General features: G+C 39.7%; 1 protein-coding gene across 1 annotated transcript; it reads left to right on the top strand.

The window, feature by feature from the left end:
- Positions 1 to 11,089: 11,089 nt before the first annotated feature.
- CCR7 (C-C motif chemokine receptor 7) lies at positions 11,090 to 23,793 on the top strand. The gene is made up of 3 exons (XM_025169385.2): positions 11,090 to 11,209; positions 12,918 to 12,967; positions 21,447 to 23,793. The coding sequence occupies exons 1-3, from the start codon at positions 11,200 to 11,202 to the stop codon at positions 22,566 to 22,568; spliced, it is 1,182 nt and encodes a 393-aa protein (XP_025025153.1). The 5' UTR covers positions 11,090 to 11,199; the 3' UTR covers positions 22,569 to 23,793.
- Positions 23,794 to 24,010: the final 217 nt, after the last annotated feature.

Here is a 24,010-nt window from a genome sequence, read left to right as displayed (position 1 = left end):
CAGCCAGCCATGCTGGCTGGGGGGTTCTGGGAGTTGAAGTCCACACATCTTCAAGCTGCCAAGGTTGAGAATCACTGGTTTACACCAAGAATGTGCACTTCCCTCTTTAAAGGGCCACACAGCTTTGTGCAGTGCTTCAAGAGCCAGACTGCAAAGTGAGTGGGGCCAGGATCTACTGGAGGTGTTCCAGGGCTGCTTAAAATCCACTGTCTGGTTTAAGGCACCCGTTTCACCCCTTAATTGGGTGTGCTTTGGAAAGTAGAAAATGAGTGCTGCTGAGCTGAATGTGGCCATTAGGATATGGTTTTTGCATCCCAGCATAATGAATTGGTGCAAGTTTTTGAGTGTCCAAGAACTTTTCATTGGGTGAGAAGTTTAGAAGTGAAATCAGAAAGGATGGGAAGAAAAAAACATGGTTCATATTTGTATCATGTCTCTCTACAAAGTCACATTCTCCGGTGGAGTCAGGGAGAGTCTCCAGACATGCAAATTTTGTTTTATCAGTTATGGAGATTGTGTTGAGTTGCAGCAGGGACTCCCCCACAGTTAGGTGGAAAGAAGAAACAAAGGTTTGTGTTGTGCAAGGTGATGGTGCATAGTGAATCTTGCTAGCTCCCAGGCAAAATGAGGGGCTGAAACTTTTCTGCAGGAAAGCTGAATGGACTTCATTACAGTCAGTGCCTGGCAACATTAAATGCAGGTAGTACTAACAGGTAACTATATCAGAATCACATGTAATCAGATTCATTAATTTTATAAGAATATTACAAAGTATTCACTGCTATTTCATGTATAAAAAGTTTACCCCTGTTCCCATGCAGTAAACTGAATAACTGATCACACACTTATTCACTAAGATACGTTTTTCTTGGGTATAGCTTCGGCAATAAACTTTATAACATGTAGTTATCATAACATGCTATGATAGCATGTTAAAATCCACTGACTGTGTTCCACAGCATATTAAGCAAAATCCAAACAACTGATATTTTCACCATCTCCCTGGTAATATCAGCATTCAGAGAATAGTTCTCTGGATTGGAAAGATTGGTCCACAGTAGTGGTGGGGTCTGTACACAGCTGTCTTACCTACAAACCCAGTGTTTTAGCCACTAGACCAGCCTTTTCTCCAATCTGTGAGCTTTATAACCCTAAGCCAACATGTCCTCTACCTGTACTAACTGAGAATGGAGTTGCCTTCCACCTGCTCTGGAAGACAGTAGGTTGGGGGAAGGCCAATCTGAACCATATTGATTCTTTCTCTATTGAAACCCACTTTATAGTTATTGAGCTTGGATTCAGACTAAGTTAATTAATAAAGTCTGACTGAAGTCAATGGGACTTACAGACAACTAATCTGAACCATTGATTTCCATTATACAAGTATTTAAATTCAATTAATGTAGATCTGACTATTGGGTGGATTATAAAGTTAATTGAACTTGCAGAAATGGCAAAGCTGACCAGTTTGGACAAAGAAAAAGCAACAAAGTTTTTGTTTGTTTGTTTTTTGGAAAGACTGAAAACCTTACATGGATTTTTTGCTGAAAGAAGAAAAGATTGAATTGATGATTTTGGGATTTGGGGGTTAAAAAGGGATGAAGAGGATGGGAAAAAGATTAAGATGATATAAAGAAAGTATAATTGTGTCTTTTCTTTTTTCTTTTTATTTCCTTCTTTTTTCTCTTTATCTTACTTTCTATCTCTTTTTTGTTTTGCATGTTTTTACTATATTGAAAAATTCTAATAAAAATATATTTTAAAAAATAGATCTGACCTACTGGGAATATATAGATAGAGTTATTTATTGCCTTCAAATCAGTCTTAACTCCTGGCAGTTGCCTGAACAAGCCCATGCAGTTTTCTTGGCAATGTTATTGGACGGGATTTGCCCTTGCCTTTTTCCTAAGGCTGAGAAAGAGGGACTGGCCTAAAGTCACTCAGTTGGCTTCCACGCCTACGGTGGGACTAGAACTCACAGTCTCCTGGTTTCTAGTCTTGTGCCTTTTAACCACTACACCAAACTGATTAGGCTGTCATAGATTAAGAATCATGAAACCTGGAGAGAAAAGTATGCTTGCAGATTAGATATTTTATAACTTCCTGATAAAACTTTTGGTGCATGTTGATAGATCCACTTCCTGCAAGTGGTTTTCTTTTTTCTTTTTATTTTTTTTCAGAAAAAAATCTAGAAGATAATAGAAAGGCATATTTTGCAAAAGCAGGTGTGTTGTGGTTAAAGGGAAACGCAAATAGCAGTAAACTGCTAAAAGCTCTGAGTGGTTTTTTTTTAACCCTGACAGATAAAGAAAAGGCAAACAAAGCCGCAGTGGTGCAAAGAGATTGCAGAATGCAGTATAAATCTTTCTGTGTCATTCCATGGCAAGATGATAAAATCACATATGCACATCTACACCATTACAGTTGTGCTTTTTATAGAAGCAGAGACGCAGTGCAAAAATACTGCCTCACACCTTGTGCAGCATTTTCCCCAAGTAATACCATATTTTCTGTGCACAGAATTCCTCGAAACAAATTCCTGCTTGTATTTGGGCACATTATCAAAGTTTAATTGTTTTAGTAGAATTTGCCACATGACCTATGCAAAGAATATTGTTTACTATGTTGCCTACATTTTTTATCTATCTATCTATCTATCTATCTATCTATCTATCTATCTATCTATCTATCTATCTATCTATCTATCTATCACCAGAAGAAAATTGTAGAAAGAACATTGCTCCAATTCTATCCACTTTGTAGCACCTTTAGGGTCTGGTTTTTAAAGGATCGGTTCAGTGATGAGTGGGAACCATAGACTGATGGTGCTTTTGGAACTTCTATTGCTAGAGGCATAATTTTGAACATAGGACAGCAGGAAGGTCTCCAGGCAGATGACAAGGGTTTGATTTTGTTTTGAAGTATCATCTCCCAAAGTAATAATATGCATCCATGCCCAAATGCCTAACTCCACTGATTCAAAACTCAACAATAATCCTTTGTGCAGCTATTTGGTCTTTCTCATCCTAACAAACTCAATCACTATCATCTCAAATGAAAGATAGAGAGGGAGGGAGTGTGTATGTGTTCCAAGTAGCTCTTTTCTCACTTGCAGTTTACACTGGCACCAGAATGCCCTGGCAAACCCCGTATTTCATTTTAATCACATGATACTGAACTTACCTTACCTCCCAACCTATATTTTAAATAGTCTTATGGCTTCAAGTTTCTGGAAAATAGCAAGTTTATCCTACTTAATCCGTCACAGAGTCTGTGTATATAAACTCTATACTGATCTCCCCCAACTTTGGGAGAACTGTATGTTCATGTGACCAACTCAGCTTTTGTCAGTCATAAGTAGATGTCTGTATTTTTGGAGGGGGCACCAAGCTATTTCATTTTATTTCTCTTATTTCATTTTATTCCATCCCTTTTTGCTAGAATTCATTTTTAGAACCTTGCTGCTAGGAAACTAATCTCTGAACAACCTTGATGGAGAAAAAGAGCTTGAACAAGCATGGCCACCCAAGTCCTAGGAAAGCCTCAGAACAACTGAAGTTAATATTAACCAAAGACCAAACCTCAGTAAACAGGGATGATTTATTCACTTTAAGTAACCGAATTGACCCCTAAATTTAATAGGAAATGAACTTGAAGATTTACAGAGCAGTAATAAAATGAATCCTCCCCTTTCTTGAAAACGGACTCACTGTCACATAACCTATTAAGCCACTCAGGCACGGAAGATCTGCACAAGAATTTAACAGCCACTCTCAACCTGAACTGCTGGCAAAACAGTTTTTTTTTTTTTTTTTTTTTTGAAGAGCTGACACTGTGTCTTTATCTATCTGAATCTTACAGCCATTAACAAAAAAGTTGACGTTCTGTACAACCTTTTAAATCTTCTGATTGCAGGACAGTTGAAAGCCTACCTCTATAGATGGGAGAGGGCCAATTTATTGCCCCAGATAGCAACCTGAACCCCCCATGACCCCTCACCTCTTTGATGCTCCACCTAATTATGTTCTACAACCAACTCAAATAATGCTTGTTATTAGGAACAGTGTTACCAATCAAGACAGATGGACTTCTTGCAATTCAGCTATCCTCATTTGTGCCAGTTGCTCCAATCTCCCACATGGACCCAGAAGACTGGCTCCCTAACTCCATCAGCTGCCGAATCTTAATTAAATTCAAAACTACAGCTGTCCCACTCCTGCTACTCCAAATGAGAAATATTTGGAATCCTTTCAAATCTATTCAAACTGGGTTTTTTGTTACAGTACTTGAACGTTAAGTCTTTGTCCCCTTATATAGGTAGTCCTTGTTTAGCAACCACAGTTGGGACCAGCAACTCGGTCGTTAAGCAAACTGGTTGCTAAGTGAAACTGCAACTGTGCTTCTGTTCTTACTTCAGCTTTCCTTTGCTTTACAGACCTGCAAAGGTTGTAAATGCAAGAATTGGTTGCAAAGTTACTTTTTTATCACTGTTGTAACTGCAAATGGTCACTGTACGAGGTAGCCACTAAACGAGGACTACCTGTATAAATTATAGGTGCTGTGCCAAGTCACTTCACTCCAAAAAGTTAAACTACCTCCAAATCAACTCAGCAGGTAAACTAAGCTTAAGCACAGCTAATGAAGACTTGCCCAAGGACCATTTAACTTTCTCAAATCAGATATCCTCCCTAAAGAACTTTGGTAAAGAACTCCTTTATGCAGCTACCAAAGATGGAATGAGCAATTATCCTTTACAGGTTGCAGGACCTAAAACAAGATTTATTAAAACTTCAATCTGATACTGCATTGCTTAAACAACCCTATTTGTCAACACCACTCTTGTGCCTGTTAGGAAGAGACTCAAGCTGGCTCCTTCCTGACTCAGTGGGGTATAAGAGAAAGGGAAGGTAAAACACAAGTAGACTTGCAAGTTTCTGTTACTATAGCCTATTTCAATAAAGTATAATTCCTGTATAAGGTCTTCCTGTGGAGACCTTTTCCTGATCTGATGTACCTCATAGGGCTGACATCACCTCTATGAAACAAGTCTTACAAATACATGTTCTCAGATTTTCTACTACCCCTTACCAAGTAAGAAGACCAACTTCATTGCATTCTTCTCCAACTTTGCTTCATCCTACATCCTGCCTCTCTCACTACACTGAACTACAGGAACCATCATCTCACAAACAGCCCATACAGAAGTGCCAAAGCATATCATCTGCTGACTTCCTTCCTACAATTGCTCCAGATTGGTGCTCAGCAGCAATTCAGAGAAGAGATAATTCCTTTATAACTCAAGTGCATCAGCATTAGAGATGAACTGAAAAATAATTTCCTCACACCTGAATGACCCACCTATTGCCAGTTCCAATCTTGAGCCCTATTTTGGACTACTTTAAGAGTCTCTCTCAATCTAATGATTTTTGGTTTCTGGTCACATTTTGCAGTTGATCTCCTGGAATATTGCTAGCTGGCACTCCAAAGAGAATGACTTCACTTTCACTACTCTACTACAGCTGCATGATATTGATGTTGTTCAAGAAACATGGGAGCAAGAGGCAATGACTTTGACTGGCTTTATCTCCTTTCCACTTTGGCAGCAACTAGTTTGGAGTAGGGGTGTCCACTAGGGTGTGCACAACTATTTTGATCCATCCAAACTTGAAGCAATTCCTTCCAAGCCAGTATGTACCTCCCCAGCCTTGGAGTTAAACATCAGGAGCATTAGTTGGCGATTTTAATGCCAGATGACAAAGCCCTAATCCTATATTTTATTGCATTAAATTTGACAAGCTTCTTCAACTTGGCCCCCAGCATTCCAAACATCAGGGCATTAAACAACAGGAAGTTGGAGATTGAATCTTTTTAGCCATCAGATATGATTTAAGGAGACAGCCAGTTTGGTGTAGTGGTTAAGGCATCAGGCTAGAAACCAAGAGACCATGAGTTCTAGTCCTGCTTAGGCACAAAGCCAGTGGGATGACTTGGGTCAGTCACTTTCTCTCAGCCCTAGGAAGGAGGCAATGGCAAACCACTTCTGAAAAACCTTGCCAAGAAAACTGCAGGGACTTGTCCAGGCAGTCTCCGAGAATCGGACATGATTGAATGGATTAAAAAAAAAAAAAAGATGAAACAGTTCTTGGGACCCAGAATGAGAATTCTGTTTCTGGGGCTCTAGGAGAGTCAATACTATTGACTATAATTTAATACACCATACACTACCCTCAGGCAGAATTGACTTTGAAGTAGTTCTCCACCCCAATGGTGACCACTTCCCATTACATGGTTACTTTTTCTTAAACCCCACCCATTAAACAGTCTCAGAATGATCTGATAGGGTATACACATGTCCACAACACCCATATTAGGTGGTCCAAAGTGAGTGCCATGGCAATTTCCCAGCTGCTAATCTCCCCTGAAGTGTCATTGCTTAAACAGTCCATTGTACTAGCAAAGGATGTTCATGAACCCCTATAAACCTGCTGTCAATGACTCAAGCTTTCACAAGATCAACTTAAATATAGTTCTATTCCTGTAAGAAGAAACTTCACAGATACCCTTGGAACTCCTGGTTCAAAAAAGAATGTGACCTAGCCAGAACCAACTTAGTGATTGTCTTTAGCACCAATGAACCACAAAATCACATCTGCTGTTAATGCCCTAACCCTAACCTCCTTTTAACACATGTTAATGGAATTGTTCAGACCCTTTCCAAATGTGAATTTTATATCCCACTCCCCCCTTCCAAATCAGAAACTAATTTCCATACTCCTCTGTGCTGATGACACAGGTCTTCTCTCCCTCACCCAAACTGAACTCCTCCTTAGCCTTTGGGCTTCATTTAAACACTACCAAGCTGAGGGACTGGAAATAAATGATTCAAAAATGAAGGTATTGCTTTTCATCCAGTGACACTATCAGCATACTGTTATCAGTAGCTACCCTATAGAGCAAGTAAAGTTGTTTAAATATCAAGGCATCTATTTCTAGCCATCCACTTCTTGGATTCTACAACCCAAGAGGTCACAGCTCAAGCTCACAAAAGCACCGGTACAGTCATTGAATTTGTAGTGGGAACATATAATTCTCTGCACCATAAAAGTTTTTATTACTAAGGTGCTGAGCCTACTGTTGCTCGGTGCCCTGCTTTGTGCCTACTCTGATGATTCACATTTCGAAACCATACAATTTAAATCCATTAGAACTTTATTAAGCATCTCCCACTCCAAATGTGCTTCTTCAGGGAGAACTTGGCTACCACTCTATCGCAGCTCAAATGAGGATTTCTTGCCTGAAATATTGGCTAAGACCTTTTTGGGTGCATCACTATCCCAGCTTGCCTTGGTAGGTTTACATGGATTTACATCCACATGGAAGAAGACCACTGCCAATGATTTGTCCTTTGTCCTCTTTTCTGCCCCATTTCCAATACAATTCAGAACAGACAAAGTCATGCAAGTAGTTAAACAGAGAATCCTTGATTTGGATAAAACAGAATGAGAGGTCTCAAATTTCATCCTACAGTCTCAAGGACCTCTTCCATAAGTATCTCACGTTCCTCAATTATCTCTATAAAATTACTGCTGGTACACCAAGACAAGCGTTCATATTTGCAAGGTTCAATGGTTCACCCTCAGTGCTGACAGAAGGGAGATATAATCTCGTCCCTTATGCAGAATGTTTCTGCAGCTGTTCCAACTCCACCATTGAATCAATAAGTTATTGTTTTCTTTATTGCCCTGTGCTTGGCATGTAGAGCTCATAAACTCACTCCTTACCCACCATGCATGCTGGTCTGAAATTAAAGTTCTACTTTTTTACTTGCTGGCTTCCCCACTGACTTTTCCAGGAATGCAGTGAATTTTTGATCAATTGCTATTAGAAGACTCTCGCTTTGACTATTACACTGGTTAAGGATGTAGATAGAGAGACAGATGATTTCTGTTCTGTTCTGTTCTGTTCTGAGAGCTGTTAGAGTATTATTGGTAAACTCCTTCTGTGATCTTCTTTTGGTGTATGTGTGTACAGGTAGTCCTTGATTAACAACTGCCCTGTTTAGCAACCGTTTAAAGTTATAGTGGTGCTGAAAAAGCAACTTTACCACCAGTCCTCAAATTTACAACTGTTGCAGTGTCCCACACTTACGTGATTGTCACCTGTGAGCTTCACAGCCAGCTTCCGACAAGCAAAGTCAATGGAGAAGCCAGCAGTAAAACCGCAAGTTGTGGTCATGTGATGTCTCGCTTAACAACCCATGGTGATTCGCTTAACAACCACAGTGGAACTTCTATTGTAAGTTCAGTGCAGTCATGTGATGTTTTATTTAATGACCATGTTGCTTAGCAACGGAGTTGCTGGTCCCAATTGTGATTGTTAAGTCAGGACTACCTTTACTGTATTTTTGGCTTCAGGCTATAAATGAATAAGCTAAGCAAGCTATTCACCAACTCCTCAAATCCTCCCATTCCCCTCCACCCCCAGTTTCGGTAAGCAAGCCACAACAGCAACCAGATTCAGGATCATAGCCCTTAGTATAAAACTTTCTGCATTTCTCTTTCTTTCATTACCTAAAAACCTCAAACGCTTTCTTCTTCCACCCCCTCTTCTCCCACACTGTGATTTTCAACCACACTTGGGGATAAGCAGCTCAGTTTCTTCTTTTTGTCAAAGGGTCTTTCCCAGCCACTGAGTTAAAGCACTGTCCTCACGTTCTTGTCTCAGCACAAAGCTACATCAGCCTGAACGTTGTTGACCTGTCGCTAATCTCTATTCCACCTCTCTGTGCTTCCATTCTGACTCACGGCTGAATCGTGTTGTTCTGATTTAGTGTGTCCAAAGCTCACAAGAGGCAAAGGAATGGATTGATGCCTCTGGCTTTGCTGTTCTCCATCTTTAGCAAAGCTAGTGGGAAAATCTTTTGCCCATCATTGGCACTGCAGGAGTGGGGCAGGTCTAACTGCAGGACCCCACATCCTATTTGGTCATAATTCAAAATGAGTAAAGTCAAAAACAAAAACAGATCTGCATCACAAAGGCATCTGAGTCATGAGCACTGTTTCTCCTTAGGCACTTTTCCCCTTTCAACTCTAATGTTACTTCAGGATTGTACTGGAACAGTAAGAGCCATCAAATTAAAGTCCTCTGAACAGCCTAATGCTGCTGTGCAAATATGATAGACCACAGTTTGAATTGTTTTGACTGCTGGTTGCTCCCACCAATTTGTGGGAAATGGCAACATCCAAGTATCATATAGTGCTATACACCTACTCTTCGTTTAATGACTGAGTTCTGTTACAACAACCAGGTTATTAAGTAACATGGTCACTAAGTGAATACATGACTGAGAAAAAGAGAGAGAGAGAGAGAGACTGATCACTGGTTGCTGCCATCTGATTCAGATCAAGTTCTCATACAGCTATGCCAGCATTAGTCTCACTCTGGTGTGCATTGTTGTCAGGTGTACAACATTTGGTCATAAATGCACACATTGATCAGAAAATGAATTTTTTATTACTGTTGTATTTGTGAATGGTCGCTACCCAAGGTAATTGCTAAACTAGGAGTGGGGGTACAAGCCAGCATGCGCTTGTGGCAGGGAACCATTTGTGTACAGTTTCCAAAGGAAGGCAAAGGGAAGTCCTGTGTGAAAATATACTACTGTATTGCTCTTCCACAAATCTGAAGGACCACTGGCACAGCACTGTTCTGTTTGACTTTTTCGGGAGACGATGGGAAAATAGCGGCAGAAGAGACTACCCAGGAAGCGAATGGGAGGGAAGGGTGTCCACATCAGCCTGAATTGACCAATAAATGCTTCCCTGATCCCTGAATTGACCAATAAATGCTTCCCTGCTGGCCACCTGACTTTGCCTCCAGCATAATGGCAAACAGATGGCATAGCATAATGACCCAACAGATTTTACACGCCTTGTGGCTGTTGTTGAATATTGTCATGGAAAATGGGGCTCAAGTCCATCCCCAGCCATGGAAGCTTGCAAGGTGACTTTAAGCCAGTCACTTCCCCTCAAAGCAACCTACCTCACAGAGTTGTTGTTGTGGAGGAAAATGGGTGGGATATCATTCCAGCAACTAAATAAATAACTGTTGGAGCTTCTTTAGGGAAGTGCTGCTGGCCAAAGTATCCCTTTTCTCATATTTATAATACAGAAATTAATCAGAGAGGCTGGGAAAGCACCACACACCCACCACACCCACACCCAAGATTAAGTCATCCAACCTTACCCACAGGGTAAGGCTTACCTCAGTCCAGTGAGCCAATACACCTTGAAAATGCTGTGCTGAGACCCACATTCCAGCAGGCGCTTCAGCTGGGACTGGCTATAGTTTAAGTCAGGGTTTCTCAACCTTGGCAACTTTAAGCTGGCTGGGGAATTCTGGGAGTTGAAGTCCACACATCTTAAAGTTGCCAAGGTTGAGAAACCCTGGTTTAGAGTCTTCAGAGATGTTAATTTTCAGATCTTGCTTGTTCTGAACTGCATCGTTTAGGGAGAGGAGGCTATGCCTTCTAAGAAATATGTCTGTCATTCTGCTTGAAATCACTTTGTGGCAAGAGCATCCAAAAGAGAAAAAATGTAGGGGCAGTGAAGGACTCAGAAGGGACAAAGTACATTCCAGGGTGGATCGGCTTTGTCCTGTGTGTTTTATTAAGGAAAAAAATTGGACTCATGGGGGGCATGCTCTACTTCCTCCTCTTGGTCCCTCTCCTTTCTATATATTTTCAGATTTTTTTCCAGATTAAAAAAAGCTCCCAAAGCACAAGGTGTGTATGAATTTAAAACTAAATACATCCTGTTGCCATACATCATGGAGGCTATTTCTCTAGTGCACATCACCACAAGAGTGTAACTTGCAATAATCTGTTCAGCATTCAAGGGGGTAAATTCTTCTTATCAGTTGCACCAGAGGACTTCTCTGGTAGAGCAGGAAACATCTGAGGGTATTCAAACCCTTCTTCCAAGTTCTGCTTCAGTGTTTACTTTACAGGTGGAAAAACCATGGTTAAATCTCTGGCACCAAGGGCAATATATCATATGGGCTTTACATGCTTGCATGTTGTCAGCCGAGAATAAAAAGGCGGTCCCTATATACAGCTTTTCATCTATGCTCGTTCAGAGCTTCTCTTCCCTGACAAACTGCCGCTCGCGCTTCCTCTCTGCGATCTGCCCGTGAAAGACCATGGACAGGGGTGAGTATGAAAGTTACCTTTTCTGAAAGTTCAGCTCCTGAATAAGTTCTTAAAGTCAAAGGGATAATTGCCACAAGTGTCTCTGGTCATGTGCAGAGTGAAACCACCACAGAATAACTGCTTAGTTCTGCTCACATAAATCAGAAGGACAGACAAGGTCCTGTACTGTGGCTTCTCTCAGCTTCTTTAAGGCTGTGAGATTTCAAATGATAAAATAGAGGAGCAGATCCCCATCTATGTAATGTGTACCTATTATAATCAAATGTTTTCCTTTAAAGAGTAGCTCTGTTCCACAAAAAGAGGAACACATGCTTAATTTTTAAAATAAGACATTCCTTTCTGTATCAGGATGACTGTTCACTAATGAGCGAGATATCCTCATTTATATGCACGCAACACATTTCACAAGTCTTAGGATTTCATTTTCAATTAGAAACAAAACATTGCAAACTGCAAAGCAATTTTTTAAAGAAACTACCAATCTACATTATGACTGCACTGCTGTCTATACATTAAGGTATTTAGTATTTTAACTTTTATTGTTCTATTTTGCTCTGTTTTCAGATCGCTTCACTTATTGCATTGTAATGCGCCTTGTATTTTATTACTTTTATTATACATATTATATGGTTGAGAGTTATTTAATGCTAATTAAATTTTAAATTTGATTATAGTCATATAGCTATTTGAAGATGTTTATAGTTCCCATGTTATTCATTTCTGATTTTATAATTCATTTGTATAGCTTTTGCGCATAGCTCGCTCCTTATATTTATTGTTTCTATATTTATTTATTTTAAAGATGTATATGACTGCCCATCTTATACAGCATAGCTCTGGGCAGCTCAAAACATACAAAAATAACAAAAACAGAGAAAAAAATAAAATCATTTCATACAACCAAGGTCCATAACATTTCTATCCCAAATACAAATGCACTGGGCTCAATTCCCATACTAGCCAAATGCTTGGGGGAAGAGCTAGTCAGAGATCAGAATAAAGATATTAAATTGAAAAATAAGGAATTCAGACAAGATGTTTTAGGAAAATAGCTCCAGAGCTGAAATATGCCCGAAAAGCCAATTTAGAGCTTTTGTATTTCAATTTACTTGTTTTCGGTTTTGAGCTCTCTTCAGTGGGGCTGCTTTGGACAGACAAAGCTGCTTTCGTGAACCTAAGTTAGATAATAGCCAGGTCTAGCCCCTGAACCAATTTTGGCTTTTCAGAAGCAAATCTGGAGTTAAGGGGTCATGCGGAGGGAGGGGGACAACTGTTCTTATGGGGTCTGCAAGTCAGCAGTACACTTGGTAGGGGTGGCAAGGCTCCTATCCACCACTTTTCAACCCCTAGTCAGTGAATCAGCTTGATGGCCAATGCATTAGAATCAATTATCTAAGAAAGTAGAAATCTCCAACCACACCCAAATGATTGCTATTACTTTGCACATGACCCATCATGGACTTAAGAAAAGGGAGTACAAAATAACCTAGGTCACTCTTCCCCTCCTGGTGCCCTCCAGCTGGGTTGGCCCAAGTTTCTGGGAATTGTAGCCCAGCCTATCTAGAAGACACCAGGCTGTGGAAATCTTGGTAATCCATTTTGCATTTGTTTTAGGCTTAGGTTGCCCAGTAAGTATGCAGCGATGCTTCTTTTTCTTTCTAACGAGAAGGCTTGTGATGCATCTGTTGTGTTTTCTCTCCTCCTCTAGATCAACAACTGAAAGCTGCCTTATTTTGGAAGCTCCCTCTCCTTTTCCAGGTACAAAGTTGATGAAAATACGGTGTATCTTCTGACTCCAGCCCTTCAGTTGCTCATTGCTGTTGCTGTTGCTGTTGGGAGGGAAGGAGGCTAAAAATCCCCCTTCAACTCTTTATGTTCCTTACCCATCCTTTTGTTTGTGTGCCGTGTATTATAAATCTGATGATGGGGAATAGATTGGGAGGTGGGGGTGAGGGGTATCCATAGTGCTAACTCATCATGGCTTAGTACAGGTAGTCCCTGGTTAAGAACGCCCAGTTTACAGATGACTCATAGTTAAGAATGGAGCCTACTGTAGCAAAATTCAAGTTAAATACACAATGCTTTGAGTTAAATACACAATGCTTCAAGTTAATTGCACAATGGCTGGTGTGGGTCTTCCGGGCTGTGTGGCCGTGTTCTGGAAGTTTTGTTTCCTAATGTTTCGCCAGCATCTGTGACCGGCATCTTCAGAGGGCAGGAGCCCAGACAGGAGCAGTTCTCTCTGTGCCTCTCTTGCTGGCCTTCGACAATACACTTAATTACACAATACTACTTATACAGTATTATACAATAATACTGTTCCAGCTTATATCCAAATTCAACTTAAGGACAGACCTTGGGAACAGAACTCGTTCTTAAACTGGGGACTACCTGCATGCCATATGAATGCAGCCACAATCTGTAAACCATGGCTTATGGCTTAACAAGAAAGTTGACCCCAGCCACTGAGATTTATTCTCTGAGCCATGGACAAATCAGATTATGGCCACTGGCTCCCTGCTGAATTTTACAAGTTGTTTGGAAGCCTTTTTGACTTGTTTATGCTTTTTGTACATAAATAAGTTAATGAAAAGGAGCTTTATACAGCTAAGGGGGTGTGCGGCTCCTCTTCTCTCAAGTCGAGCTTCTGCGCTTTCCAGAGGCGTCTTTTTTCATCATGTGGAAAACAAAAGTTGAGATTAGTAAGTTTTTGGCCTGGCAAAAGCATGGAAATTCTTATTTTGAAACCAGCCAACTCTAACCTGTTACTTCTCAAATAAGTTAGACTACAACCCCCCCCCCTTTGACCCCGCCTGCATGGCATAAACTAGGGATGGGGGGAGGGGGTTGCAGTTAAGTTCATGGGGTGAAGATTGCTAAGTACAAATGTAGTTGCTAAACAACAAACCACATCTCCTGACCTCACGGGCTAATCTTGATGAAAGCGATGCGGTTAGGTTGGTGGCAAAGTTTCACTTGAGTGCTGTGGATCAGCTCTTCTTCTTCCTCTTGGCTCACTCACTTTCACACAGGTAGAGACAGCCCAAGGGAGGTTGTCTTGTCCTCTTTCCTTTTTAGGCAATGCTGCTTCAAGTAAACCCACAGGATGTGGCTCTTTCACTGAATCCAGTATAGCAGGGTTCAGTAACTGCAAACCCAACATTTGATTTCCACCCGAAGCTAAAACTGAGACCCAAATTTTGGGGCACTTTTTTTCTATCAACTGTGGATTTTGTACCCCCATTGTTAAGGGAGTGCAAACTTTTCAATCTGGGGTTCAAGAGGAAATGCCTAAAAAGATGTTGCGATGAGCCCTGAAAACCTGTTCCAAAGTTTTGTACCAGTTTCATACCATTTCATTCTACCAAGCCTGGGATTTATGCTTCCTCTACAAAATGGGTAACTCACATGCCTCCTGTAAGGAGGTAGGAAGCACCCCAAAACCAACAATGACCCCAGCCAGCCCCAAAGGCTTGCACCAGTGTCATTCTGTTTTGTTCCACTAATCTGTGTCTTGTACCCACCACATGGTTTCAGCACAAAGCCTAGATGATGATGATGATGATGATGATGATTCAAAACCATAAGGCAGGTGCCTCCCAATGCATGGTTATTTTTTCACTCTCCTCCGCCCATCCCTGTGGTGTCCTCTTTCTCCTTCTTTCTGTTTGCCCTTTCCAAACCACCCCTCTTTTTTCCTCTGCCTCTCCCCAGTTTTTACTAACATTTTAACCACTGCTTTTGCATCCCATCTATTTCCAATTTTCAGATACTTTAACCTGTTCTGCTCCCGTTCTTTCTTCCCTTCACTGCTCCACCCTTCTTCCATCTTCAATCAAAATTTGGGTCAATGGAATTCTCATTTTCTTCACCATTTAATTAGGAATTGTCCATCATTCTGCTAACTCCTTCACAGAGCCAACCCTTCTGCCTGTCTTAAACTCCCAGTGAAACTGAATCTTAGATTACTTTCTGGAATTTTCCAGAATAAACTTCAGTTTTCCTTGCTTTGACCAACACAAATAAATTTGATTTTAATGTTTGTACCCCAAGCGTAACTCAGGGTTTCAAACTCATGCTCCTCTAACCACAACTCAAACATGTTCTGGTAACAATTTTTTAACGTTATGCCCTCATCATATTGTCTTAGTTTTATCTCCAGCTAACTTTAAAGGTTGTTTAAAGACATTTGTAGGTGTTCCACTTCTCAAACTTCCTTTATCTTCTTTCCATGACACATTTTTCTTCATGGGTATAATGTAATACACTATATCAATGATGTGGCTGATGGTGCAGTCAGGTATGAGTTTTGCCCAGCTCCTCTTGGCCACTTTAGGCTACTGTGAGAATGCTCCCTTCCCTCCAGGTCACTGAGAACAGCTTTCCATGATCATTTTGGCTAGGCTGTAGGATAAATCAGATACCTGGTTCTCACAGTGATATCTAGCTCCTGTATAACAGCTGACTGCACTTCACAGAACACTTGTCAGGTCTTATATGTATTCTTTACAAACACAGATTTAGCACTGTTTTGAAGGAGCATTGAACCTACTTTTTAGATACTGGTTTAGCACTCTTTTGAAAGACTGGTAGTCCTGTGCTGCTCAGAAGCTTGATTTAAGTTAGGAAAGAGAGCTGGGTTCTGCCAGTTATGTGTTGCTGGTTCTGTCACCATTGGGTGTATTGCAAGTTTTCACTGCTTCTGCCAAAAAAGGCTTTCACATGACCATGCTTTTTACTCTTTCTGTTATAGTACTGGGGTAGGAGCACTATTTTGCATACTTATTTTGGATCCATGGCCATCCACACAATATTTTGGGCCACTGCTGTCACAAGGACAGAATTGAATTAATTGCCAACACTGCTATTCTTTTGCAGCACGAGTCAGAGAATCCACCAATCATTTTCCTTAATTTGCCCTGCATTAAAACAAGGACAGTATTACTTGTTGGCCTCATTGCTGTGATAGAACAGGGCTCAGCGATGGGGAAAGCAAATTTGATGCTGGCATATTTTCTCCCATCTTAAAGACTGATGGATAGCACTTCAATGGAACCATCTGGCTTTGCCCTCATATGTATCGAAACCATTGGGAGGAATATTACACTTTTCTATAATGAAGTTGATATTATCTCAGAACAAAATCAAGAACACTCCCTACTGTGGTTTATATCTAATGCCATTTACAGCATCTGTAGGCTGTTTCTGGTACATTTGGGGGCATATTGTAGGTTTTACAACTCCCAAAACATTATTTACAATTCTTCCTTATCCTATTGGGTTCTTTTTTTCAAACTGTCTTCATGCTAAATAGAAAGATCTATAAGCTACCTTTCAGGAAACCATAAATAAGTCTTGTCTGTAATTTAGATATAAAATCTCCACTGATAAAAGGTAATCTCAGCTTTACACATTGGTCCTTTATGTGTTCTTGCTACATAAACAGCATTCGTCTATTTTAAGTATTCCAATTCCCACCCAAAAAGTAAAGTGTACTTTGAGCATTTATGTATTTATATATGTATGTATGTATGTATGTATGTATGTATGTATGTATGAATTTAAATTATTTATATGGCATCTCATCTCACAGCTCACAGTTTCCACCCCACTGCTGAGATGAAGTGCTATTCACTCATCCTTGATTCAGCAGAAAGCTGTATCAGCTGATATTAACTCTCTCCCTGGCTGATTCCAATCCTGCTTCTGTTCTAATCACAGCAGTCATCTGACTTCCTTTCAAAGTGACAAATCTAATAGATTTTACACCTTGAGGCTGTCCTTGGACAGTGTCTGATTAATGAGTGGAGGACTAGTTTAATACAGGCATAGCTAAAGATGACTTAAATCTTTCTCAGTCCTCAGTTATGGATGAGACATAGGCAATGTCATGGTGACACAGCAGAAAAAGAAAGTTACCAGAACTTGTTTGTACCGTGGTTAAGATTTCCCCAGCCACCCATGCTGGCTGGGGAAATCTGGGAGTTGAAGTCCATTCGTCTTCAAGTTGCCAAGGCTGAGAAACACTGGTCCATACACTACAATCCAGTGCCTATTTACCTTGGAGTAATAATACCATCTGAATTCAGTGGGACTTTACTTCTGAATATTGTTGTTGTTGTTGTTCAGTCGTTAAGTCGTGTCCAACTCTTCTGAATGTACATACTTCATATGGATACCTTCCTCCCACCTTGAATAAATCTTGTTCTGTGACATTCTTCCCCATCTTGAAGTGTTCTATATATATTGGAACAGCAACTCCAACCATTTCCAGCCAGAAGATTCTAAATTCTGGGAGTTGCAATTTCAACACACCAAAGTTGCAGCAATTTGAGAAAGTGTTTTATAAAAGCTTTCACTGAGAATGAAATCTAAGAGCTCAGATAGACAAAGTGTTATTTGCACATCTTTCCCCCCCCCCTTTGCACAACTTATTTTTAAAATAACCCGTGTTCATGTAAGGATAAATCAGGAGTCTGAGGGGAAACGTCTACTCAGCATCTCTCTTGCCCCCCAAATATAAGACTTACGTTGGAGTGAAAGCTTCCAAGCCACTCTGATAGGAATTTTGCATGTTTGACCCTTAGTAAGATCTGGGTTGAGCCAGGCTATAATTAGCATCTCTTCTATCACTTTACCAATACAAAATACCACACCCTTATTTACTTTTTGAAAGTATTTTTAAAGCCATTTCTGCACTTGTGCACTCAGAGCTGATTCTCATCATCCCCCTAAACAGAACAGATCATGTCTTGGTAACCATTTTTAAATTATATATCCTTAGAGTACTGTCTTTGTCTTACCTTTAGACCAGATCTGAGGCAGCTTAAAGTCATCTTTAGCTGTTCCAGTTTTAAAGCCACGTTTTCTCTCTTCTCCTGACACAATTCTTGCCAGTGATGCAATCCAGTACACTTCATCAAGGATATGATTGTCGACACAGTCAGGTATGGGAACTGCCCAGCTCCAGTTGGCCACTTTAGGCTGCTGCAACTATGCCCCTCTTCTCTCGTGATAATCAATGGTGATAACAACAGAAGCAGGCCTGAATTTGTGCAAAAGAATTGTTGAGCATTCTGAGTGCATGTGATCTGAGGAAAATGACACGAATGAGAACAAGACAGGAAAGTATGGAAAAAGTTATTGGGCCATTTAGAAACTCAACAATGAGTAAGTGAGTATCCGCTTAGAAGAAGGTCTGTTTTCTTCAGGTATTTGTTTTAAGCATAAGTCTGTTCGTGCATTCACATGGAAAAGGAATTAATATGAAATTGAGGCATTATTAATGTGATTGTTTCTGATGAAAGAATAATTATTGAAGGATACAAGGCCACTCAGAGATTCTGAATGTGGGATAGCCCATTTTTTGGTAATGTCAAGAGTAAATCCTAGGAATAAATGGACATAAAAGAAAAGGAAAACAGTGAAGGAAAGCAGAGTTAATGAAGGAACTTATATATGAAAAAGTTATTAGATGATAGATTAATCTTCCAACAGATTGATTGGAAATTGGATCAAGAGATGTGGAAGCTACTTAGAACAGAATAAAAAGTTATATTACAGAGTGCCACTGTGCAAAAAGATGCTTTTTAAAAAAAAAAATTATTCTTCCTTATTATTTTTAGAAATAACTCAAGGTGACAAACATACATAATACTCCTTCCTCCTCCTATTTTCCCCACAACAACCACCCTGTGATGTGAGTTAGGCTGAGAGAGCATGACTGGCCCAAAGTCACCCAGCCGGCTTTCATGCCAAAGGTGGGGCTAGAACTCCCAGTTTCCTGCTTTCCAGCCTGATGCCTGAACCACTAGACCAAACTGGAAGGATGAAATGAAAGAGGCTGTGAATGAGGAAAAAATGCATATAATAGAGTAAGAATGAGGGAAAGACATTGTATAATGCAAAAATGAGAAAAGAAAACTGTATAACCTGCATATACTGAGAAAGAACTGCAAAAGACTACAGTCAAAGAGCAAAGATTTAAGAATAAAAGAGGCAGAGAAAATACCAATAAATTTTTATGGAAATTTTTAAAAAAGTTTTGGAAGTAGGTGAGAAGAGCTGAAAAAGGAGCTTCCAGCAGAATTAATGGGATTAAGAATAACAGTGATGAAATAATTTGGAATGAAACTGAAGTGCAGCAAAGCAGGAAGGAGTATTTTAGAAATGTCTGCAGGGATGGTAATGATGTGACAAAGAGTGGAATTGAAATCAAGGTTATAACTGTTAATCTCCAGGAAAAAATAATGAAAAAGAAGTGAAAAGTGCTATGACAAAATTTAAAAGTATTATGGCAGCAGTTATAGAAGATGCAGCTGTAAAAATGTTAAAATATGGATATGATCTGATTATGGAGTACTTGTGCAATATTTTTAACATCAGTGTGAAAACTACTTCCATGCGTGACATTTGAAAGAATGCTATTATTGTTCTCTTTTATAGAGGGAAAAATAACCATGCAAAAATAAATGTTTGTTGATTTAGAGAAAGCATTTGAATTATGGAATGTTTAGCTTGAATTGATGTTGAAGATTGGTTGCTGAATGCAATGACCTGTATATGATGGAAGTAAAAGCATATGTGAAAATAAATAGAATGTTTAGCAAATGATTCAACACTGAACAGGAAATATAATAAGGATATGATCAAGGATAACCCCTGAATGTTTAGTGCTTGAGATGTGATGATGGCTTGTAATGTACATGTATGTGTACGTTGTATGCAGATAATGCAGCATTGCTGACTGCAACCTAAACAATTTGCAGCAAATTTTAAACTGTATGATGTATCACAGGATATGAATTTGAATATCAGTGTTTCAAAGACCCTGGTAGTTATGTTTGACAGGGAAAATGGAGTAAATGATTGCAAGCAATACATAAATGGTGACAAAATTATGAAAATAGTTACATTTGTGTACCATGGTAGAAAGTTTTACTAAAGGTCAGAAAATGGATGGAGATATTTTATCTTCTGCAAATAGTGGTAGAAAGATCATGAGCAATATGTGGTCTAGAAGATTTGTCAAAAGAAAATTAATTGCCTCTGTATAAAAGGGTGCTTTTGTCCTCTTCATTATAAGGAACTGAGAGTTGGGTAAGTACAGAAACATAAAGCTGAATGCAGTAAGAAAGGCATACTTATGTATGGTTAAACAAGAGATAGGATAAAAAAATGAGTGAGGAATGAATGAATGAATGAATGAATGAATGAATGAATGAATGAATGAATGAATGAATGGTGAGAACCAAAAAAGTACACTGAAATGAAGAAGGATTGAACACAAGTAAATATAGGAAGGAAGAGTGGATGGGTTGAGAAGAAGGGGAAGACCCAGAAAACCTTCACTGGACAGAGCTGATGAGGTCCTCAAAAAAAGAAAGGCAAGAAGCTTAAAGAACAATAGGCAATGTCTGTATGTGGTGAAGCAAGGATGATTTGCAAGAATAGAAGAGTGAGAAGTAATATAGTGAATAGTGTTGGGTTAAGCTAGATTTAGTTAGATTCTTTTATCTGCTGCCTCTAATTTCTTTTGCTCCTACTTCTCAATATTCTTCTGTGCCTTGCATAATGCTGCTTACTCCAAGAGAGAATAATATGATGGGTATGTATGTATGCATGCTAACTGCATAGATATTATTCCACATAGTTTCCCCCCCTCTACTTTATGGGTTTGCATAAGTCCTTTTTGTTTTTTCTCAGCATGTGGCAATTCCTGCCTAATCTTGTATGGGCTCAGAAGCTAAGCAGGGTCAGTCTTGATTAGCACTTGGATTGGGGAACACCAGGAAACACAGAGCTTTTGGGTGGACCAAAGTCTAAAACACCTGCAGAGTCCATGACAAAGCATTTCTGTATTGTTGATAAGAATACTACATGTCCTTGTCCATGGTCACCAGGAATGAAACTCCACTCAAGGAGACTTTACTTACTTTACTAAGCTCTTCCCCAAGTATAGGATGAAACATTATTCCTTCATCCCAGGAAGTTCTGGAAACTATAAACTAAAGTCTTCTAACAGTAGCCTCATTAAACTATTGTTTTCTAGGATTAGAAAGGAAAGGAAGGAAACCACCATAATTCAACTGAAATAAAACAAATATTAGTCTGTTATGCAGATGTTCTCTAAAGAATGACACTCAGAACAGGCCATTCTTATCTGAAGACTGTTTCCTTTATTAAAAGAAGAGAATGTGGGAAGATAGAAATAACCCATGTTTTATCTCCCTTCTAGTTCTGCAAAGGTGACTTTGTGTTAAATAACAACTCCAGTCTTGTTGAAAATGCTACTAAAGAGAGCCAGGTAACAATGGATTACAACCCTGAAGATTATTCCCATCTTGACTACAGTCTATTTGAAGAGATCTGCAAGAAAGATGAGATCCGGAAGTTCCGTAATATTTTTCTTCCTGTTGCATATTCCTTGATATGCCTTGTGGGACTGGCAGGCAATGGTCTGGTCATGGCAACCTACATCTATTTTAAGAGGCTTAAGACAATGACTGATGTCTACCTATTCAACCTGGCCTTATCAGACATTTTCTTTCTTTTGACTCTCCCATTTTGGGCTGTCAGTGCAGCCAAGCACTGGGTTTTCGGGGATTTTGCATGCAAAGCCATCTACCACATCTGCCAGATGAGTTTCTTCAGTGGCATGCTGCTACTTCTCTCCATCAGCATTGACAGGTATTTTGCCATTGTCCAGGCAACTTCAGCCCACCGCCTTCGGTCTCAGAGAATGTTTGCCAGCAAGGTCACCTGTTTCTTGATTTGGACATTGGCTTTCATATTTTCTGTCCCGGAAGTGGTCCATACTGGTGTTTATGAATCTGCTTTACAACCACCACAATGTTCCATTGCCACAGGTGATCGTATATCCTTAAGTATCAAAGTATCTCAGATGGTATTTGGGTTTTGCCTACCTCTGTTTGTAATGACTTTCTGCTATAGTGTCATCATCAGAAACTTGCTGCAACCCCACAGCTTTGAAAAAAAACATGTAATCAAAATCCTTGTTATAGTCATGATAGCTTTTATCCTCCTTCAGCTCCCCTACAATTGCGTCATCGTCCTCCAGACCATTTCAAAGTACAACCGAACCACTGGCCAGTGCAATGCTGTCAAAAGCCTAGATGTGGCTAATGATGTGACTTACAGCTTGGCTTGCTTCCGCTGCTGTCTCAACCCCTTCCTGTATGCTTTCATAGGGGTTAAGTTCCGCAATGATGTCCTCCGGTTTCTTAAAGACATGGGCTGCATCAATCAAGAGCAGCTCTGGCGATGGTCAACATACCAGAAGAACAGTAGAAGTTCTGTTCCTACAGAAACTGATACCACAACTTCTTTCTCCCCATGAGATGCTTGGACTCTGCACAACCAATATCATAGGTGCTTGGCAACAGCTTTCATTGTCCAACATCAGAGATTGAACCAGGAGATCCTTAAGGTCTCACTTATTGGTGGGAGTATTTTCACAGTACTCGAAGAGACCCAACCCATCCTTCTACTCCTCCACTGGTCAACTCAATTTATCTAGACACAACTTGCTACAAATCAAAGAGCAGTAAAATTGCAGAAAGCTGTTTGCAGATCTTAACCAAGAGAACCATGCCACAGCTACAGGAAAGGCAAGGTATCTTCTTCTGAAGTTGAAGAGTGAATTGAAGATGTTGACAGAATCCAGTACTTCCTATGGGGCTCTTTAACCTGTCAGGAAGCCTGATTAAAGAATCTTGCAGACATAAAATGGTGACAATTATTTTGCTTCTTCCACAAATCTCAGAAACAAGCAAATAAATGCCCTCCCTCCCTTCCCCTCCACATTTCCGGCATCCATATGTTATTGTTGTCCCAACAGGAAAAAGAAAGCCCAAATGACCACCGGGTTCAACCCACTTCCCCACAAGCAGAGTCACTTATGTCCCCCCATCCTTGTTCATTACAAAGGTGTAAGGAAGAAAGTAACATGCCACTAAAATTATCTTGGTCACCAGTTATTTTTCTGATAACTAGTACAAAAGATTATATTCGTTGAACTGGCTTTACATATAGTAACTGGCATCAGGATACTTTGTGCTTTTTATTGGATATTACCTTTAATCCCTATATTAGAGGAATGGCAACTTAAACTATGGGAATTTATATCAAGCTGTCTAAAATAGCTTCACACATGAAAAACAGGTCTGATGTTTGTTTCAATTTAATCTGGAAACTGTTTATGGAGTACAAGTTTGCTGCCATATCTAAAGTTTGAATTTTCTTCAAATAAGGGTTCTAAACTCCTAAGCTATGTTTATTTTTATCAGATAGATTTCTTAGCTAATCTAATTTCATTTTAATACTAGGTTAATACAGCAGTTTTGAAAGTGCTAAAATGTAAAACTCTCGTGAAACTATCTTTGTATTTGTTCCATGCAAGTTGATATATAAGGACAAAAGTGAGGTGTTTCCTCCAATGGAATGGTTTGCACTTTCTTTTAATTTTACCTTACGTTATTCCACAAACTTTTCCATGTAATGTTTGTATTTTGTAATTTTTATGTATTTTCTTTTTTTTTTCACTTTTTCCTTTCAAAATAAATACCAAATAAAGAAAGAAATAAAATTGTCTTGCTTAAGCTTGGGCTCCTATGCTGAATGGTCCATTTGACTACGAATGCTGTAGAATATGCTTTCTTTGTGTTGAGAGAAAGAAAGGAGAAGGATGCACCATTTTAATACCATATACAAGGATTGTTACTAGCAGTTATCCCAGTTGCTTCTAATAGCAGGAAAATCACATTCTTGCACTCTCTGTGC

This window comes from Python bivittatus, unplaced genomic scaffold (assembly GCF_059951505.1).
Source record: "Python bivittatus isolate LINGU-HERP-01145 unplaced genomic scaffold, Pbiv_v1 ctg000410_np1212, whole genome shotgun sequence".
Classification (NCBI taxonomy): Eukaryota; Metazoa; Chordata; class Lepidosauria; order Squamata; family Pythonidae; genus Python; species Python bivittatus.
The sequence above is the reverse complement of the archived record's forward strand: the minus strand, read 5'-3'. Positions and strand labels throughout refer to the sequence as shown.

Bases quoted from the DNA above. Each gene is read 5' to 3' on its own strand.
- CCR7 (XM_025169385.2), top strand. The intron at 12,968-21,446 runs GTACAAAGTTGA...TCTCCCTTCTAG, and splicing joins AGCTCCCTCTCCTTTTCCAG to TTCTGCAAAGGTGACTTTGT.